This window comes from Periplaneta americana, chromosome 17, assembly GCF_040183065.1.
Source record: "Periplaneta americana isolate PAMFEO1 chromosome 17, P.americana_PAMFEO1_priV1, whole genome shotgun sequence".
Taxonomy (NCBI): domain Eukaryota; kingdom Metazoa; phylum Arthropoda; class Insecta; order Blattodea; family Blattidae; genus Periplaneta; species Periplaneta americana.
The window spans coordinates 107080175-107101093 of record NC_091133.1 but is presented as its reverse complement, the minus strand read 5'-3'; the positions used below and the strand labels follow the sequence as shown (position 1 = coordinate 107101093).

Here is a 20919-nt window from a genome sequence, read left to right as displayed (position 1 = left end):
AATGACACAAGCATTTTTATTATACAAGATTAAGCAGAAGTTAAAAATTGGATGGCTGTGAAAAAATTACGTTTCAAGGCTTTAATAAGGATATTCATGAATATGTTCAATTAGAACATAGTATAATATTAATAAATATACCGTAACATAATAATAATAATAATAATAATAATAATAATAATAATAATAATAATAATAATACTTACTGGCTTTTAAGGAACCCGGAGGTTCACTGCCGCCCTCACATAAGTCCGCCATTGGTCCCTTTCCTGAGCAAGATTAATCCAGTCTCTATCATCATATCCCACCTCCCTCAAATCCATTTTAATATTATCTTCCCACCTACGTCTCGGCCTCCCCAAAGGTCTTTTTCCCTCCGGCCTCCCAACTAACACTCTATATGCATTTCTGGATTCGCCCATACGTGCTACATGTCCTGCCCATCTCAAACGTCTAGATTTTATGTTCCTAATTATGTCAGGTGAAGAATACAATGCGTGCAGCTCTGCGTTGTGTAACTTTCTCCATTCTCCTGTAACTTCATCCCTCTTAGCCCCAAATATTTTCCTAAGAACCTTATTCTCAAACACCCTTAATCTCTGTTCCTCCAAGTGAGAGTCCAAGTTTCACAACCATACAGAAGAACCGGTAATATAACTGTTTTATAAATTCTAACTTTCAGATTTTTTGACAGACGACTAGATGACAAAAGCTTCTCAACCGAATAATAACACGCATTTCCCATATTTATTCTGCGTTTAATTTCCTGCCGAGTGTCAGTTAGATTTGTTACTGTTGCTCCAAGATATTTAAATTTTTCCACCTCTTCGAAGGATAAATCTCAATTTTTATAGTTCCATTTCGTACAATGTTCTGATCACGAGACATAATCCTATACTTTGTCTTTTCGGGATTGACTTCCAACCCTATCGCTGTACTTGCTTAAACTAGAATTTCTACGTTTTAATAATAATAATAATAATAATAATAATAATAATAATAATAATAATAATAATAATAATAATAATAATAATGACCCCCCTTGACAAAATTCTGCGTACGTCACTGCCTGAATCTATGAGTACTCAGTACTGCTAGTTTGTAAAATTTGTTGACGTACCGGAATTTCGTCTTGCTACTATGCCGTTAATCATGTCGTTATGAAATATTTAAACATTTAGTACTAATTTAAACGATTTAGGTACGAGTTTATTGCATGTGTAAGAAGTACTGTACTTTACCTCTTGCCTTATGGGCTGGAAAATCGTACTCTGGAAACATGATAGACAGCAAAATAGGCTTAGAATTGTTAAAAAATATATAAGCATTTCCTGTTTTATTTGCTGTTATTTGCAATATCCACAGCGAGGCGTGAAAAAGCCTTCAGCTCAATGAGGAAAAATTTAGTACCAATTAGAATGTTCTTGGTGAAACATATTGCTGGTTTAATGTTTATTAATAATTTTACTAGATTCTTGCAATATCGGTCAGACCCCCACTACCATAAGTGAAATCCTGGTTTTACTCTGCGAGAAGATCAGCAGATGATCTTTTCCTTAAAAGAAAAATGACAGCAGAACCTCATCTCCACGGGCATTTGTAGAAAATGTTTGATTGTTAGGTAAGTACAGATTGTTTTTATTTTGCAACTAATCCCCTGGGTCAATATAGAGTATCCACCAGCCACTCAACGAATATTACACACTTTTATCACTGCCAATGTGGAGCTATAAACCAATTTTCAATACTTTTATTACAACCACAACACATTTCAATTCTTATTGAAATATATATGGAAGTCGCCATATTTCCTTTTTCGAATTACGATCCACTTCCACTAGATGGCTACCGACACGAGAAGCAGGGCTGGCAATACATGCAAACGAAATTATACTAAATGTGAGGAATGTTACTACAGGTGTGTAGTATATGTGACAGGTTAGTTTAGGTTAGATTCGGTGTTTGTGGGACAGGTTAGGTTAGCTTTGATTAGGTGTGTAGTATTATGAGGCTAGATTAGGCTTGATTAGGTGTGTAGTATTACTATGTTGACGACACTGAAACCTAATGTTACATTAAAGAAATATGGCCGTATTCTTGATTGACTCGGGACGATTTTCGTATATAAGTATGGTACGTATCACGGGAATTTTTATTGGGAAAGATAAATGCGGTAGCTTCCCGTTACTTTCCGCACACCACTCTCTCTTTCGCATCTTGAAAAGACCCCAGGGGGTCCCAGCGTGGAGGTGAGGAGAGTGGATATGACCAATTAGGGCCTCCGGACTTCACTGAAATTCACCGCAAGGATTAAATATCAATTCTATCAGGGTTTTTTACTCGATCAGAGACCGGAAAATCCCAATTAGTTTTGCCCCCCAAAAACATTATTATTATTATTATTATTATTATTATTATTATTATTATTATTATTATTATTAATAGCGCCACCATTATGTTGCGCTACGCGAGAAATGAACTCCTTTTTTCGGTCCAAGGCGGTAATTTGCTGGGAGACTACGTTGCATATAGATCACTTTTACACTAAACCTAACCTTAGTGTATACAACGTATACTAAAACACTAACCTAACCTAACCTGTCACAGATTAAGGAAAAGGTTATGTTAGATCAGTTTAAGGTTTTGGTATATCTTGCAAAAACAAATTTTAGGTTTAGTGTAAACGTGGTCTAAATGCAACGATGTCTCCTAGCAAATTACCGTCCACGGCAAATCTATTTTTATACCTATTTATCAAAACACGTAGGTATACGCAAGACATACCAAGCCTGCAGAAACCAAGCCTAACCCGTCACTGATCGACTGGTTATTTGTACAGGATTCATATCAATTCATATCGCTAACACTGGTATATGAATACAAAAAACGTTAGTTCGCTGATCATTCACCGGAAGCCTGCGCTAACAATTTTATATGTTTATATGTTTAAAGTTACATCATCTCTCAGTTTCACTTCATCATGAAATAACTCTACACAAATCAAACGTCAGTCCCGTGTGTGGTGTGTAGTGAAATGGATTAAATTAAATTATGGTTTATTTAACGACGCTCACAACTGCAGAGGTTATATCAGCGTTGCCGGAGTGCCGAAATTTTGTCCCGCACGAGTTCTTTTACATGCCAGTAAGCCTGTCGCATTTACACACATTTAAATGCCATCGACCTCGGCCGGGATCGAACCCGCAACCTCGAGCATAGAAGGCCCAGCGCTATACCAACTACGCTACGGAGGGCGACTATAGTGAGATGGAAGTTTCAATATAAAACGTAAAATAAAACACATATACTAACGATCACCCTATGGTAACCGAACACAGAAATAGGTTTAATGTAAAACTGGCCTATGTGTAACGTCTTCTAGCAAATGTACCATTTTTTTAATTCATCGAAAATATTCTTCAGGCTTCTGTAATGAAAATACATGTAGATACAACAAATACAAACATTTTTAACAAAACGTGACGTCGATTTTCATCATGGGATAGCTCACACTCTCACTAAACTAATCATTTTCTAAGTTTAGGCCCTGTGACAGTTCGGTCAAAGACAGATAATTTTAATTTTAGAACAGAAACCGGAGTTTCTTCATTCAACACTCGGAGGAGACATTGATATATCATTACTAGTTCCAAGGACGTACAGCTGATCTGTCATCTTGCTCCCGAATAATCTCTGCAGTTGGCACAACGTGTTACACACAAACAGCAAAATTTCACTCACCGTTGCTCAGAGGGGCTCCTCTTTGCTGGCTCCAAACGTGTGCCACGCGCCCATGGTCTGTTTTGCAACACGCATAAAACATCCAACGTCCTCCACAGCGCTGCGAGAACTGCCCGACCGCCTCCCTGTTCAGTTGGCCCAAGTTTGCGCATGCGCATAGCGTTTTGCTGCTGGCTCAGTGTATGAAAACAAGAGACGGTCGATTTGTTTACGATTTGCTGGAAACTGATCTGCAAGCTGGGGAGGATTTTTTCGTACGTGCGCACGTAGACATGCAAATATCAGGCGAACAGATGTTAAAACCAAATACTCTTTAACGAGTATTTGTTAAAACTCCCAGTTCATACCCTTACTGTCCAATTTAGCTGACGTTCTTGGTCTTGGTATTTCTCATTATTTTCTTTGGTTCGACCTGCTTAATTTTCAATGAATTTCGAGTACCAACCAGTGGCGGCTCGTCCAATGACGAGATGAAGTACCGGGGCGTTGCCCCGGCAACCCACTAGTATTTTTTTATTGGGTTATTTTACAACGCTGTATCAACATCTAAGATTATTTAACTTCTGAATGAAAAGTGCCGTCCATATTTGTATAACTTGGGTCAGAGGGCATACTGGGATAGTTAGAAATGAGAGAGCCGATGAATTGGCAAAGATGGCAGCCAACTCTGATGTGCCACTGTCGTACAATTTATGTCCGATATCCTATATCAAAAAAGTAGCCAAAGAATATTATATGCAAGAATGGAACGAAAGATGGGTCAATAGTGATAAGGGAATTCTTACAAAAGAGCTATATTTTCCAACGGTCTATGATCGTAATAAATGTAAAGTAATAACGCCAAATTTCGTACTGACACAGTTTTTGACTGGGCATGGAAACTTCGGGGAATACGTAAATAGATTCCATATTAAAGACGATGCAACTTGAATTTGTGGGGAGGAATCTCAAGATGTCAAACATGTATTATATGATTGTCCAGTCTTTTGCCGTGAAAGATACGAGCTTGAGTTGTTACTGAACACTTTAAATTATACATTTACCAAACCGTTAATCAATATACTTACCAACTCCAAATCATATAAGTATTTCATGTCCTTCTTGAATAGAATATTCGTGAAACTGTAAAATGTTAAATTACTCCGGGAAAAAAAAATCGTATTAGTTCTAAACAACTATAATGAAACTGTAAGTCTTCAATTTCGCATACTATAATATTGTACTATTGGTTTTAATTTTTATTTTAATTAGGCATTTGATTTCTAATTTTGAGCCATTTCTTGTAATACCTGATTATTGCCAATTGTTGTTACTATATAATGTATTTAATTCGCAAATTTTAAGCCATCTCTTAGTATAGCTATTTATTGCTTCTAAAATAACATGTTTAATAGCTATATATATATATATATTTCTTCCTATAACCATTAGATATAAATATAGAGACATGCCTTGAGGCTTTATGAAACGATCCTTTCTTTCATTAAGGTGCATTCTTGTACATAATTCATGTGAATTGTAACCTTGACCATAATTTTGTATTATAATTTTATTATTGTTTATTACTTATAAAATATGTATTGTGATGCCAACTATAACCCTAATATATCTCAGGGTGAAATAGGGTTTATTACATTGGATAAAAAAAACTTCTGAATGAAATGAAGGTGATAATGCCGGTGAAATGAGTCTAGGGTCTAACACCGAAAGTTACCAAGCATTTACTCGTAGTGGGTTGAGGGAAACCCCGGAAGAAACCTCAACCAGGTAATTTGCCCCGATCGGGATTCGAACCCGGGCCACCTGGTTTCGCGGCCAGACGCGCTGACCGTTACTCCATAGGTGTGGATCCCACTAGTAAAATTTAAATAAAAATAAAAATACAAAATTCTTCTCTTGTAATTTTCTAAGACTGTTTTAAATGCGTTATTTTCATCACGATTTTTACATAAAGTCTCGAAAGTATTTGTGTATATAAATACGAGTACGTCTACATAAAAGGGTCTCTACAAATTAAAAGGGTCACGGGACCAGGAACCAGAGCCAGGAATGACAATGTCAATGAAATAAGGAGAAAATGGGAAGAGAAAAGATACACGGTCGCGAGTCATGAAGTGGAACTTTCATGAGTAATAATGCCACATGTCTCGTGGTTTTGCAAGCTGCCCATCTCATCCCATTATGTTGTATAAAATAAAAATGATAGTCGGTGAATTTCTTTGATGCAAATACGTTTATACCGAAAGGTCACTATGACGAAAAGTAATTTTAATAGAAGATGTATTTATGCCAAACTCTTCAGAACCAGCTATTCATTTTCAATTGTTTCACCCGAAGTGAAATTTAAAAATAATGGACGTACAGTTTTCATTTTTCGCGCATACATTATTTGCATACTGCATATTTACATTTTTGGGATATAACTAGTATGCACACAAATTTTCATATCAATTAGTAAATATTTTGTACATTTTTTCATCTCCTTATATAAATATTTTTTTAACTGAAATTTTACTATTAGTAATAAATTACATGGAAATTTTAAATTAAAAACCTAAAAACATGGATTCAAACAGCAGAGACTACAGGGAATTTAAATCGACTACACCTTTAAAAATAGCTGCCAAAATAAGTGTTCAAAGAGGCGCAAGTCGCTGAAATTTTGCGAGGAATATTTGTAAGCTTCGAGATTTTAAGATTGAAAAAAAAAAAGTATTTTTCATAAAAAATGAAATTATTTCACTGCAGTACACCCTTAACAATATTATGCGTTCACATGATGTCATAGTTTGTTTCTGTAATTCACCACTGACTTAAGAAATAAACATGTAATAGGTCGCCAATATTATTATTATTATTAACACACTTACAAATGGCTTTTAAGGAACCCGAAGGTTCATTGCCGCCCTCACATAAGCCCGCCATCGGTCTCTATCCTGTGCAAGATTAATCCAGTCTCTATCATCATATCCTACCTCCCTAAAATCCATTTTTATATTATCCTCCCATCTACGTCTCGGCCTCCCCAAAAGTCTTTTTCCCTCCGGCCTCCCAACTAACACTCTATATGCATTTCTGGATTCGCCTATACGTGCTACATGCTCTGCCCATCTCAAACGTCTGGATTTAATGTTCCTAATTATGTCAGGTGAATTATTATTATTATTATTATTATTATTATTATTATTATTATTATTATTATTATTATTATTATTATTATTATTATTTCAAGACCTGAGGTCATCGGAATATCTGTCCACACACAAGACAAGGACATACTTATTTTATACGTAGAAAAGGTCATAAATTATAGGAATTAGTGGGTACAACATGTTAATAGAATGGCACCAGAAAGGATCCCTAGAAGAATGATGTCCTATATACCTAAAGGGAGAAAACATTCGGGAAGATCTAGGAAGCTTTGGACAGGTACACTGTGAATATGGAACAAGTATATGCCTATTCCTTGAATTGAATTGAATTTAAGAAGAAGAAGAAGAAGAAGAAGAAGAAGAATGAGAAGAAGAAGAAGAAGAAGGAGAAGAAGGAGAAGAAGGAGAAGAAGAAGGAGAAAAAGAAGGAGAAGAAGAAGAAAGAGAAAAAGAAGGAGAAGAAGAAGGAGAAGAAGAAGAAGAAGAAGAAGAAGAAGAAGAAGAAGAAGAAGAAGGAGAAGAAGAAGAAGGAGGAGGAGGAGAAGAAGAAGAAGGAGAAGAAGAAGAAGAAGAAGGAGAAGGAGAAGAAGGAAAAGAAGAAGAAGAAGAAGAAGAAGAAGGAGAAGAAGAAGGAGAAGAAGAAGGAGAAGAAGAAGGAGAAGAAGACGAAAGAGAAATAAAATATTCGCTTCTTTCCGGGAATTAAACCCCGAGGCCTTTGGATTTGCAATCAAATACGCGATCATTATAACCACAGTGAAGAACAGTAATAATAATAATAATAATAATAATAATAATAATAATAATAATAATAATAATAATAATAATAATATCGTTGCAATTATTTTACTGAAATGTCTGGAAGAGAAATTCTCAGATCAGTTTTTGGCATTCTTTCCTTCCTTTTATTCGGTTATTTAACGACACTGTACTAGTTATTTAGCGTTATTGGATTGCGAATCTAACCGAGGATTCAACATGGGATTATCAGATATTCGGCTTACTGTTGGAGAAAACTCCGTAAAAGGTAATCAACCCAAGTGGGATTCGAACTCATGCCTGAGCTATTACTGTAGCTCTCATACCTTTATTAAATTGAGCCGTTTATTTAGGGTATATTCAACAATCATTATTTTAATATAGTCCGAATGATGCAAGTTACTCATAAAAATTTCTCCCAAATGGGTTAACTTACTAGCCTAAGGCGAGCTAAGTTTTTGGTGGGGTTGTCACCTCTATGCACTTCACATGCATATTTTTCTATCCGGTTGAAATGAAGAAAGCATTGATAGTAAAAGTTTGAAGTTTAAAAAAAAAAATCAGGAATTATTAATAATATTTTCAAATCCATCAAAAAGTAAAAAAGAGTGCGTATAAGAATTATATAACACTCTAGCCTCTCCTCTGCTACTATAATATTTAGATTAAAATCTGTTATGATGAAATTTACGCGAAAAGCAGCAGGATACAACTGAAGATCTAACTATCTAAAGAGGCTAAACATCAAAAATACTGAGTAAAAACACACTACCAAATGCATTTTGAAATACTTCCAGCACCATCTTTTGGCATATGAAGGAGTCACAATTGAACTACTAGTAAGATATTCTCATATGGTTGTTTCTCCCTTAGATTGAATAAAATAAAATTTTAAAAATTGGTACTTAGCCTCTTTGGAAAGATAAGTCTTTAATTGGTTAGACTTCAAATCAAACGACGAAATTTTGCAAGAATCGAATGTAACTCCCATTATGGCAAAAATAGCAACATACTAAATGGGCTCGAACATTTAAAACGAATGTCCTGATCAATATCCCCAAAATTAATAATGAAATGCATTCTATTTATTTTATTTTATTGGGCTATTTTACGACGCTGTATCAACATTTAGGTTATTTAGCGTCTGAATGATATGAAGGTGATAATGCCGGTGAAATGAGTCCGGGGTCCAGCACCGAAATTTACCCAGCATTTGCTCATATTGGGTTGAGGGAAAACCCCGGAAAAAACCTCAACCAGGTAATTTGCCCCGACCGGGATTCGAACCCAGGCCACCTGGTTTCGCAGCCAGACGCGCTGACCATTACTCCACAGGTGTGGACAATGCACTCTAAATGGAAGAAAAGAACAGGGCCGACCAATGAAGAAACTGGCAGTTGAATTCTGAGGCCAAAACAACAGTAGTCTGTATCCTTGAAAGCACATTGATTGTGGTGATGGTGGTGGTGGTGGTGCTACTGCTGCTGATGATAGTGATGATGATAATGATGAATTCTCAGAAAGTTGTAAGCTGGAAAAACAACAGTAACCATGTTCCTGGGATTAAGTTATGAACGGAAATTATGGTGACCTTGTACATGATTTGAGAAATGATTAAAATTGTAAATTCTCTATTATGTATTCAAGTCTGGTGTTCTCGGAATGGCACAAAGATATTTAGCAGTCTTTTCCTAGAGCATCGATGGTAACTTGTGTGATGTTAGTAATTTTTTAATTTCCTGTTTACATTTTTTCTATTGTCTGGTGTAACTACATCAATAATTTGTCAAGTCTAAGGCCGCGTCTCAAAGCTACATTTTCAGCTGAAGTGAACTAGATTGTTGACTAAATAGCCGGATGTGACGTCAGAAGTTATGATCCAAAGTTACATAGTGCATAGCAATCAAGTCCGTAGTAGCTAGTAAACGAAAATGCTTGCTCGATTGTTGACTTGTTCACTAAACAAACATGGATACCTCATCAGCAATTGGGGTTATGAAATCTGAAAATGCTTTGGAAGTGAAATAATGTAAATATAATGTAGAATAACACGTTAACTTTGAACACTGACATTATTAGTACCTTCTGTACAATGTTTTAAACATTATTGGTTTATATTAAGCCCTCATCTTTTCCTCATAATTCGTAATGAAACTGCATTAGGACACTGCCTTCTTAATTCAGTGTTGCACCGTGATGTCATGGTTTTTAGAAAAATAGTCTATGAAGAAGGCCATGTTTCAAGCATACATGTCCAAAGCTCCCTAGTGTGTAGTTTACAAGTCACCTAGTTGCTAGTCACTAGTGTGTAGTATGGACTTGAGCTTTGAGACACGGCCTTAGTATCATTATTGATGATATTATTATTATTATTATTATTATTATTATTATTATTATTATTATTATTATTATTATTATATCTTCTTTAATATTTGTAATACACTTCTTACTGCATCACTGCACTTCACATTACAAAACGAAAAAATAAATATTTCAAAAGATTTTTTTTTCTAGGAAACGAAATCCCGCATATATATATGAATTGCCTTCACTTACACAGATCGTGTTAAAAAGAGCATTCATATTTCCAAAAAATAATTGCTAACATAATTATATTCTAACAAATGTTCCTGAAAATGAGATAAAATGGTGACACATACTTTGCTAATACAGTATTGAATTTGGTGATTTAAGGATACAGTCCTACTGCTTAGCTGAAATGATTTAAATTGAATTAATTCCTTTTTATTCTTCTTCTCCTCGCTTCTGATTCGTCAGTCATTTCCTCCTTCTCTTCATTTCTTCATTTTCTTCTTCTTAATTTAATGCGTCAAAACTCAAATTATTTACAGTTTATTTTTGCACTTCACTTATCGGTATTGAATTTTCTTAACACCCGTAATGGTATGTCAATGGAATGCAGTAACTGTAATAGTAATATGCATTACAAGAGCGGTATGTTGAAGTTTTCATGTTCGAGGAAAAGTTTGAAAAAGCGAAACGTAGTTGAGCTTTTTTAATTTCCGAGAATTGAAAGAAAACATACCGCTCATGTATCGTACATTATTTTGTGCGAAGATCGTTTATTACATACCTGAATGAGGAATTTCTAATTAGTTACAATGAAATCTCCATCTTGGTTTCTGTTCAATGACGGCAAATTTGCAAAACAAAAATATCTATCTTCAACATTGTTGCTTTAAAATGTTTTCTGTGTTTACTATACTCCAGCAGGCCGTGATATACGTCCGTTTTTTCCCCCAGTCTATGATGAGTCTGGAATCTTGTTGATTTTTTCACGGCTTCTTTAATGTTACTTGCATCACGAATGCAGTAACTTTAGTGGAGTTGTAGAGTTTACTTAATTTTTGCAAATATTTGAAAACAATAATTAACAGTGCAATTTAGGTGAAATTACAGTGGTAAGTTTCCAATTTATAATTATTACTATATTGAACGTCTCTAAAAATAATATGTTAAAAGCCTAAAGCAGTAAAATCAAAATGTCACTTAAGCGGTAAGAAGAGGGAAATTGTTATGTATGTTAGGTTGGGAATACTGAATGTGGAATTTTAGACTTTCCGCGGATTGGTTTTGTGCGGAAACCAAGCAAATACGCACGATCTCGCACAAAAAATAATTATTATACATAACTGGCATCTAAACTGCTCTTTATTTCATCATCCTTGGCAACCTAAACAATGACATTATCTTTAGTAGTGAATTCATTCATTCATTCATAGTTTTCCGCCCAAGGGCAGGTCTTTCGCTGCAAACCTAGCATTCTCCAACCTTTCCTCTTTGTCTCTGCATATGATCAATATAATCTTAATATTGTCTATCATCTGATAACTTCTTCTGACTAACTTTTTTCTCGTTTACGTAGACAGTTTCTTTTTCTATTTAGCGAGTGATCCAACAAATATTTTTTCCCTTCTTGTCAGTTTCAGCATTATTCTTTCTTCACTCACTCTTTCAAACACAGTTTCATTTATTTTATCAGTCCATTTCAAACAAGTAGTGCACTCTTATGCTCTTTTTCATTTCTGACAGATCGCATGCATATTATGAAGTTAGAAGGAAATCTTAATCAAAAGTGTAATAATATTCTGTACAGTACTATTAATTTCCCTAGAGAAATATTCTATTTTTCCTGCGGTATGAATTGTGTTATTAAAATTAAATTAAACATTTTTCTTATATACTCTGATTTACACGCCAGCACAAAATTTTCCACTCGTGAATTAAATCCTACGTTACTCTCTTGTACCATAAATGAATATTAGCCATTAAATACATTTTGATTGTTTCCATTATGTGTGTTTGACTGTGAAATCATGATGTTCTTCAACTTAAACTGTTATTTACTGAAAATCTTTGAACTCACTACTTACGACCTATTGTACGTTTATTTTATTTCAACATTCTATGAGTACTATTAAGGGTTATTTACTGAAATGTTAAATGTTATGTTTTATTTAACGACGCTCGCAACTCCAGAGGTTATATCAGCGTCGCCGGATGTGCCGGAATTTTGTCCTAAGGAGTTCTTTTACATGCCAGTAAATCTACCGACATGAGCCTGTCGCATTTAAGCACACTTAAATGCCATCGACCTGGCCCGGGATCGAACCCGCAACCTTGGGCATAGAAGGCCAGCGCTATACCAACTCGCCAACCAGGTCGACTATTTACTGAAAGCTTAAATCTTGTGCAGATAATAATTTCAAAATTAATGCACAGAACGTTTTTCAGGATAAAGTAATATAATCTAAATTTAAAATTCTGTAAGTGTAGGTAAATTATAATAAAACGTACAATTTTATGAAAGAACCTCCAAAATACTTAATAGACAGAAGCAATAATTAAACTGGTTAGACTGGGATAGTTCAAGGTGAGTCTCAAATGCTGAATTAGATTAATTTTGGCTAATCTACGTCAGAGTTGACGTAACTATAGTATAAATTTACTACGTGCACTTATGCATACATAAACTTCAATGTACAAAAATAATGGAAACATATTCTGACGGCTTCCGTTGGGATCTGGAAGTGCAGTTTGTTTCTGCTTTTTTTTTTTTTTTTTCGTGATATATTTTTGTACAACTTGGAAAAAATAAAAATGTTATCCCTCTAGTTGCTTTTCTACAATCATCTGACCTTGGTGCTTTAGATGCGACCTATGTTGTAATAACAGAACCGCCATCTGAACGAGGCATTCAGCTTTATTAATGGTAGACTTTATCAAAGAAGAGATATGTCAAAGAATGACGTACTATGTCAGTAAGGCGTTACTACGTAGTATGAAACATACTGATAAGTCGTGAAAGAACAGATCTGTTCCGTAAAAGTCATTCATAGCATTTGCGCATGAATGTTTTAATGTATTTCTTTCTTGGTCGGACTGTACTTTTACACGCTCCAGCTTATATTTAACAGTAAATATACCGGTATCTTTTCGAGAAACGTATAATGTCTTTCACGTGTTAAATTTTGTAAAATTTAACACGTGAAAGACACATACGTTTTACGAAGTGATATAGTGTTAAAACTTCTGTAATCAAGATGTATAGTAAATATATTCCTAACTCGCGAAAGAATAGGTCTGTCGCATAAAAGCAGTGTTCGAATTTATAAAAATGTAGAGGGGGAGGGGAATTTCTCGTTAACATACTACTTTATTTTTAAAGTACCGTATTTATATCATGTTCGGTTTTAAAGTTTATTGCTGTAAGATTATGTATTATTAGGAGTGTGATTTTACGATATCATTTTACCCTGATTTCGTTTAAAAAAAGCAATTTCGTGCATATTTCGAATTTTAAAGAAACCTGCAAATAATAAAAAATATTTTTTTTTGTAATTATTAGTAAAACAATCCTTTTGAAACTAACGGAAAATTAATATTTGAGGAGAAAAATTCTCTCCGGCGCCGGGGATCGAACCCGGATCCTTCGTTCTACGTACCACTGTGCTACTCCGAATTCAATCCACAGCACCGGATCGAACCTTCCTCCTTCAATGTTTCCCTTTGTGATCTGACTCCAAGTTAGGCATATATGTTGACTATATGTCCAATGTCAACTGCCATTATACTAGGAGCGCACTCAACTGAGAGACTTGTTGGCCGGGATTCCGCAGTTACGTGCACAGTAATCTGTACACGTCAGTATTACAGATATTATTCTGCAGGACAAATTAATAAAAAATAAAAAAAATAAATAAAAATCTATAATATTCTCATAGCTGCAGTGCATATGTCTGTACAGATTACTGTGCACTTAACTGCGGAATCCCGGCCAAACAAGTCGCTCAGCTGAGTGCACTCCTAGTATATTGGCAGTTGACATTGGACATATACGTCAATGCCTAACTTGGAGTCAGGTTACAAAGGGAAACATTGAAGGAGGAAGGTTCGATCCGGTGCTGTATTGAATTCGGCGTAGCGCAGTGGTCAGAGCGCTTGGTACGTAGAACCGAGGACCCGGGTTCGATCCCTGGCGCCGGAGCGAATTTTTCTCCCCAAATATTAATTGTCAGTATTATAGATATTATTCTGCAGGACAAATTAATAAAAAAAGCTATAATATTAACGGAAAATTGTTTTCATAGTTACTTACATTCTTTATTAAATTTCATTCGACTGTGAGGGGATGACGACAATGCCTTCTTGAACTCACGAAGGCAGTTGTTGCGGGAAAGAGAAATAACCTCGTTTGCTTGCGGGAGTAGTCCCTGAAACTATGCACACATCGTTGGAACGATTAAATGCGTAGAAATGTTCATGTATAACGAATCGTCCAATTGATCTTTTACCCTCAGGTCTATAATTGAATATTCTGTATGAAATTCTATTCATTATGAGATTTAGCCAGTCTTCTTGGTATGAATTTATTTCTGTTACAATATTTTCCGTATTTAATTCTTCTTTTATTTCCTTACTATAGTCCCGTCGCTCTTATTTCCGGCAGCCAATCACGTTGCAGGTCGGCTACATTTAAACGTGTGCGTCTTGTGATTCGCTGATGAAGATTTTACGCATTTCCTAAGGCTCGATAAATACTTAATACAATCGCCCGCCATTTTGGCTCTTTCGTTGGCGTTCGCAGAAAGCACACGAGGACGTTATTTGCCGCTCAATTATTTGCTGAATTACAGTGCGTTTGATTTATTATCATAGGAGCTACGACATGATAATGTTTAACGGTGCGGCAAATAGATCCCTCGTCTGGTAGCTCGGCAACGAAAGAACAAAAATGGCGAACGATACTACCTACCTAGACTTTATAGAGCCTTGACTTCCTAACACGTAAGCAAAGAGGAGGAGTCACGCCGGGAATAACAGCGTCGCGACTATAGTTGCTGATACCGGTGAAGTTTGTGTATATCATTAGAACTTTCATAAGCAACATCACATTCCAAATACTAATTAAAATGTTTTACTTGGTCTAAAATAGTATCAGCTACGACAATCTTTATTGCTACATGTTCTTTACCTATAAGGCCTGAAATCTTTGTTCTTTGTAGGCATTTTCAAATTGTATGATGCTACGATATTACTCAAAATATACAAGCTCTTCGTAAAGAGTCCATGCAGTTAGCAAACACTATCTTATCATCAGCAAATAAAATAGTATTCCAATAAAATAATTGTGCTTCAATTCCATTTGCCATTCTCTGATGACTTCGTCTATGCATATAGTACATTAAAAAGAACAGGCGATAGTGGACATCAGTGGCAAAGCTATGATGTAAATACTGGATAGGGTGAAAAAATCTGCTGCAGTATATATTGACTACACCCCAACTCTGGCTACTAGCAACAGGAATCTATAATGAACATCGATCAAAATACCCCTCATTTCTCATGAAAAACAAGAACTGAAAAGATTACAGTCGCCTATAATGGACTTTATGCTCGACCATGCCGAAATGTAGTAATTATACACCTGGTAGCAGCCCTTTAATGGACCTCATTAAAGTACACCTATTCATTAAAGTTCAGGTGTTCCACCAATCAGAAAATACCATTGTAGCAATATGAAAGCGCAAGTATCAATTATTCTTGGATATGCAATTGAAAGACAACAATAAATCACCTATATTTGAAATAAAGTCAGTTCTGTTACTATAATAATTAGGGTTAATTGTAAATAATATTCAAATAAATTCAATTTGTCATCTCGTTTTTCAATGTCTAAATCAATTTCAAGGTTATATCAAGATTAATGTTTATTTTACTCTCTAGATTATATCAAGGTCAATGACATTCGTTTCTCGGAAAAAATCAATACTTTCGCGTCTGCGCACATCTCACATTTTACGAGATATTGCACAAGGTCAGTTCCGCTCCCCAGTCAGATAAGAATAACATGAATACTTATGAATAATTTCAAGTTAGAAATATGGTCGAGCATAAAAAGTCGTATGAAACTTGCCTATAATGGTAATCAAGAAGCCCGTATGAAAATTATGAAACTCGCTTGCGCTCGTTTCATAAACATACTCGCGTCTTAATTACTACCATAAAGGCTCGTTGCATAATGTACTATTATGTTGTCAGCAAACAGCTGAATACATTAAGAAGATTGATTGATTCAGCTGATGTTTCTCGGATTTTCTATCAAAATCAAAATATCCCACAAGATGATGACTACTCATTTTCACCCGCAAACAGAATACAGATATAACAATATAACTTATTTGTCTCAGAGCACAATGTTAGCCAAGGATATTTCTTATACAGAACCATTATTATCAATAGTCCCAGGAAACAGCGGCCAGCTGGGCCCCCGCATGGTTTCTGCCGAACACGTAACCATTTCTAAGGCGCTTCTACAATACAAAACAGTACTAATAATAAATACTCAATAATTTGGACTTACCATGCTCACAGTCGTTGCTGAAATGGCCCCCATTTTCCGCCACACACAACTGACATCTTCTGATGAACGAATGAAGAACACTCTGAAATTCCACATCATTGCACTACTGGAATTTTATATGGCTTCAGTTTCAATAATTCTGTTGCATTTCTTGCAGAGGACTGAGATATTCTAGTTTGCTGTCCTAAACGCTTTAGAGATTTTTGAGGGATATGTTCTAATCTTTCACCAATCTCACCTAATTTCTCTTCTGTTTTCTTAAATCTTTTAGCGAGTCGTCTAATTGTTTTGGCAGAAGGCACAGGTCTGTTTGGAAACTTTATTCGAAATTTTTGTCTTGTTTTCGTACACGACCTTCTGCCTTTTATGTATGTATTGTACATGTTCACGCAATGAGAATTTGTTTCTAGGCATTACCTAAATACATAATAATCACTAAACTTTATACACTAACGTTGTACACTTGAAGAACTGAGAGTTTCATTACACGAATTCTAAGTGCACTGAAATGCCATATGGCTACTGGAGGTCGATTGCGCGGGAGAAAAGGTTATGCGCATGCTGGAAGCCATGCAGGGCACAGTCAGCTGCTGTTTTCTGGGACCATAGTTTCTCGTTTAATCTTCTTCTATTGCATGCTTTAGATTAATTAGCCTGTTGCGTCTCCTTTCTCTTTTAATTCAACAAATAATTACCTCAATGTTCTCTCAGTATGAGCCACTTTACACAAAATTAGTATGTAACGCAATGCATACATTTTTGTTATAAACTATAACACTCAACAATACCAATATAGCGCGACGTACAGTTTATTGCAGCGTTGTCAGACACAGCCTAAACGGAGTGGAGAGCTCCACTATAACTCGTTGCGTGCTCCGGTGCTTCCACAGACATAAGCAAGTTCACGCTCCCACTGGACGTCTCTAGCACCACAACCGGTTTCGGAGCTTACAACTCTGACACTACTGGTTTATTGCGATCTCGAGGCTAGCTCCATATGTCCCTGATTCCTACTACTGCATCGTAGCAAATCGATACCTCCTCCTACCCGACTTTTCATCAAACTTGTGAGTGCCACTATCTAGACCATAGCTAAAAGGATTTTTCGATAAGCCTTGCACTGAAATGTCAACACTGGAATGACTGCCAACAGTGAATTTAATATATGGAAGGATCAGAGTGAAAGCAAGTGTTGCGATACATCGTTATTACGAACTTGTATTGTTACTAGGTATAATAACTCAATTTTTTTTTTGGGTATTCTAAGCTTCAAAAGCCTCTTAAGGGCTTCGCCACAGGTGGACTTACTTGTCTTACTCTTTGTGTTATGTATCAAATCATTACTAACTTTGCCTCTAATTTCTATGTATATTTTAGTGTTCGTATAAAAGCTTTGTACACACTTGAGGAAATCAAACACAACTTTGAAGTGAAACCATTTTATTGTTCCTTAGTTTAAAATGGCCCTCTGCTGTCAAGAGGGTGAGTGAAATTACAGTCTTTTCTCTCTTCCTCTCACACCACCAGACAGCAAACATACATAATCTACTGGGCACATTCCCACTGCACACTGATATGGAATGTCCAGCACACGTAGGAACTGTAGTCACACACATCGCACATTCGTTGTCTATATTCACCGTGACGTCAACACTGGGTTGTCTTCATGCCTGCTGCCGAACCCGTCGAGTTGGTACTGCTAGTCCCATTGCTTTGCCGGCCAACCACCCAACCGTTTGCAGCCGTCGGCGAAGTGGCCGCACTGCCGTTGCCAACTTTGCCGTTTGGAGGAGTGGAGATGAGAATGTCCCTGTTCCGGGGCATGGACATGCTGTGGTAGTGCGGGGGGAAGCCCACCTCCACGTCAGTCTCGGGACCTTCGTCGTCGTCCTCTGAGCCGCCACCCAACGAGAAGTCTTCTATGTCACGTGTTACCCTGAGCGGTGTGGAGGGGTCGTCGGTGAGTTCAGTGCGGGATGGTGCATACAGCTCCTGGCCCTCCTCGCTGTGGTAGAACGACACCTTTGCAAAGTCCGGCGACACGTCTGGCAGCAGAAGAGTCACCAGTTCCATGAAAGGCGGGCGGACTGTGGGCTTGTGCTGCCAACACAGCCTCATCAGCTGGTACAGGCGATCGGGGCAGTTCTCTGGCCGCTCCATAACGCCCCCGTCGATCACGTATCGCAGCACCTGGTCGTTGGACAGACCCTGCAACGTGAAATGTCGATTAAGATAATGTGCGAGTCTTTTCTCTTTGCCTCTTATTTATGGTTACGCTACTTTTACCTTCACTACAAATTTAGAAGCAAATATTCGAACACAGAATGCATGGAGGAGGTTGCCTGAATTGTTGGAAGGAACATACTGTACTTTCTGTAAGACCCACCTACCCACCAGTAAATACCGCATCTTCTTTTATATAAAGAATTAGAAGCCAAAAAGGAATATTAGCCATTTAAAGTCTTATTGTTGTTTTCTAATGCCAGGCATTTGACAATAAAGTCATTTGACCTCTTGCACTCCAATATTTGAAAATGGCAAGTTGTAGCCGATTTAAGTGAACACCATATTTTAACGTTTTGGTGGCTACTTCATTCACACGCAACCCCCAGAATGTCTGGAGGACCACACCTGCTGTTGGTCGACGGGTCCACTGGACCTAGCTGGGAGATCTTGTTGATCACCAGCTTTCCTCCTTAAGCCACTGGAGGACGATTTTAGTGCCATAGCAGGTCAGCACTAGGAACAGAAAAGTAGAAAGAGGAGGAAGGAAAGTGAAATGAACCCCTAGGCCTCGAATGCTCTAATGTTGTCAGGGTCGAAGAAAGTAAGAGTTCAGTCAGAGGACTGGATAGGAAAGGGTAAAGAGGGAATTAGGTATTGAATAGAGGAAAATTATACCAAATTCAGTCATTAACTCATCAAGCTGACCAGTGCTAATTGATGAGTAGCCCCTCCCTTTAGTTCAGCTCGTAAAATTATGCTTACTAACAGTTGCACCACGGGAAGGTAGGGATAGGACATTAGGTATTTGTCCAGGTTGGTTCCTTAAGGCCTTCAATGGGAAGGATTAATGGCTCTCCCCTCTGTATCCGACAGATACCCTTTTGCAGCCATTTAAAGTCTTGTGATTGGCTGCGTGAGACGCACTGTATTACAACGGTCTCTAACAGCAGCTGTTAAAGTAATGTTGCCAAAATCTGAAAGTGGAATCTGAGAGAGTGCAGAAATCTAGGAAAACCGAACAAAAGATTGACAGATGAAGTAATAGTTTTGGATAGTACATTTAAAATATTAATTTTGGGGATTAATGAAAATATTTTATATCACTCCTCTGAACCTTCAATAGTACATTATGCAACGAGCCTATAATGGTAGTAATTAAATCGCGAGTATGTTTATGAAACGAGCACAAGCGAGTTTCATAATTTTCATACGAGCATCTTAATTACCATTATAGTCAAGTTTCATACGACTTTTTATGCTCGACCATATTTCTAACTTGAAATTATTCAGAAGTATTCATTTTATTCTTATGTGACTGAAGAGCGGAAGTGACCTTGTGCATAGCTCGTAAATTGTGAGATGTGCGCAGACGCGAAAGTATTGATTTTTTCCGAGGAACAGACGTCCACATTGACCTTGATATAATCTAGAGAGTAAACTAAATATTAATATTGATATAACATTGAAATTAAATTAGACATTGAAAAACGAGATGACAAATTGAATTTATTTGAATATTATTTACAATTAACGCTAATTATTATAGTAACAGAACATAACCTTCTGCGACAGTATTGAATTTCCAGCCTCTGTGACTTTTCGCTAATTGTCTTTCGATTGCATATCCGAGAATAATCGATACTTGCGGTTTTATAACGGTACAATCAGTACAATGGAGATTTCTCATTGGCAGAACAACTGAATTATAATGAATAGGTGTACTTTAACGAGGTGCATGAAAAGGCTACTACCAGGTGTATAATTACTACATTTCGGCATGGTCGAGCATAAAAGAATATTCCTTATTTTCAGTTTACAAGAGCAATGTTTTTATTAAATTATGGACTATAGAGATGGAGATGGAGGTGGTGGTGCTGGTGGTAGTGCTGCTGTCAGTGACAGTAAAAGTAACAGCAGCAGCAGCAGCAGTAGTAGTAATAGAATAAGAAAAGAAGAACTCCAGCATTAAGAAGAGCTTGCCAAGATATGGAAAGAGTGTAATGTGTAACTCACTTGGTATGGCTGTGATGCCAGAGTGGCCATCTCCCACAGCACCACTCCGTAGCTCCACACATCTGAGTGGCTTGTGAACACGCCGTCCTTCAGGCTTTCAGGTGCCATCCACCGCACTGGCAGCAGCCCCTTAGTGCCTGCAAC

At 36.7% G+C, this 20919-nt stretch overlaps 2 protein-coding genes across 4 annotated transcripts in view; both read right to left on the bottom strand.

Annotated features, from left to right (window-relative positions):
- The window catches only part of LOC138693240 (insulin-like peptide receptor), a 147724-nt gene extending 143826 nt beyond the window's left edge, over positions 1 to 3898 (bottom strand). Inside the window, exon 1 of the mRNA XM_069817055.1 lies at positions 3742 to 3898. Coding sequence (XP_069673156.1) covers positions 3742 to 3823 — 82 coding nt within the window. The 5' untranslated portion in view covers positions 3824 to 3898. The remainder of the gene's footprint in view (positions 1 to 3741) is intronic.
- Positions 3899 to 17959: 14061 nt separating this feature from the next.
- LOC138693239 (insulin-like receptor) overlaps positions 17960 to 20919 on the bottom strand; it is a 385516-nt gene continuing 382556 nt past the window's right edge. For all 3 annotated transcript variants that reach the window (XM_069817052.1, XM_069817051.1, XM_069817053.1), the window contains 2 exons: positions 20776 to 20912; positions 17960 to 18744 (listed from right to left, as the gene is read on the bottom strand). In XM_069817052.1, coding sequence (XP_069673153.1) covers positions 18184 to 18744; positions 20776 to 20912 — 698 coding nt within the window. In that variant the 3' untranslated portion in view covers positions 17960 to 18183. The remainder of the gene's footprint in view (positions 18745 to 20775; positions 20913 to 20919) is intronic.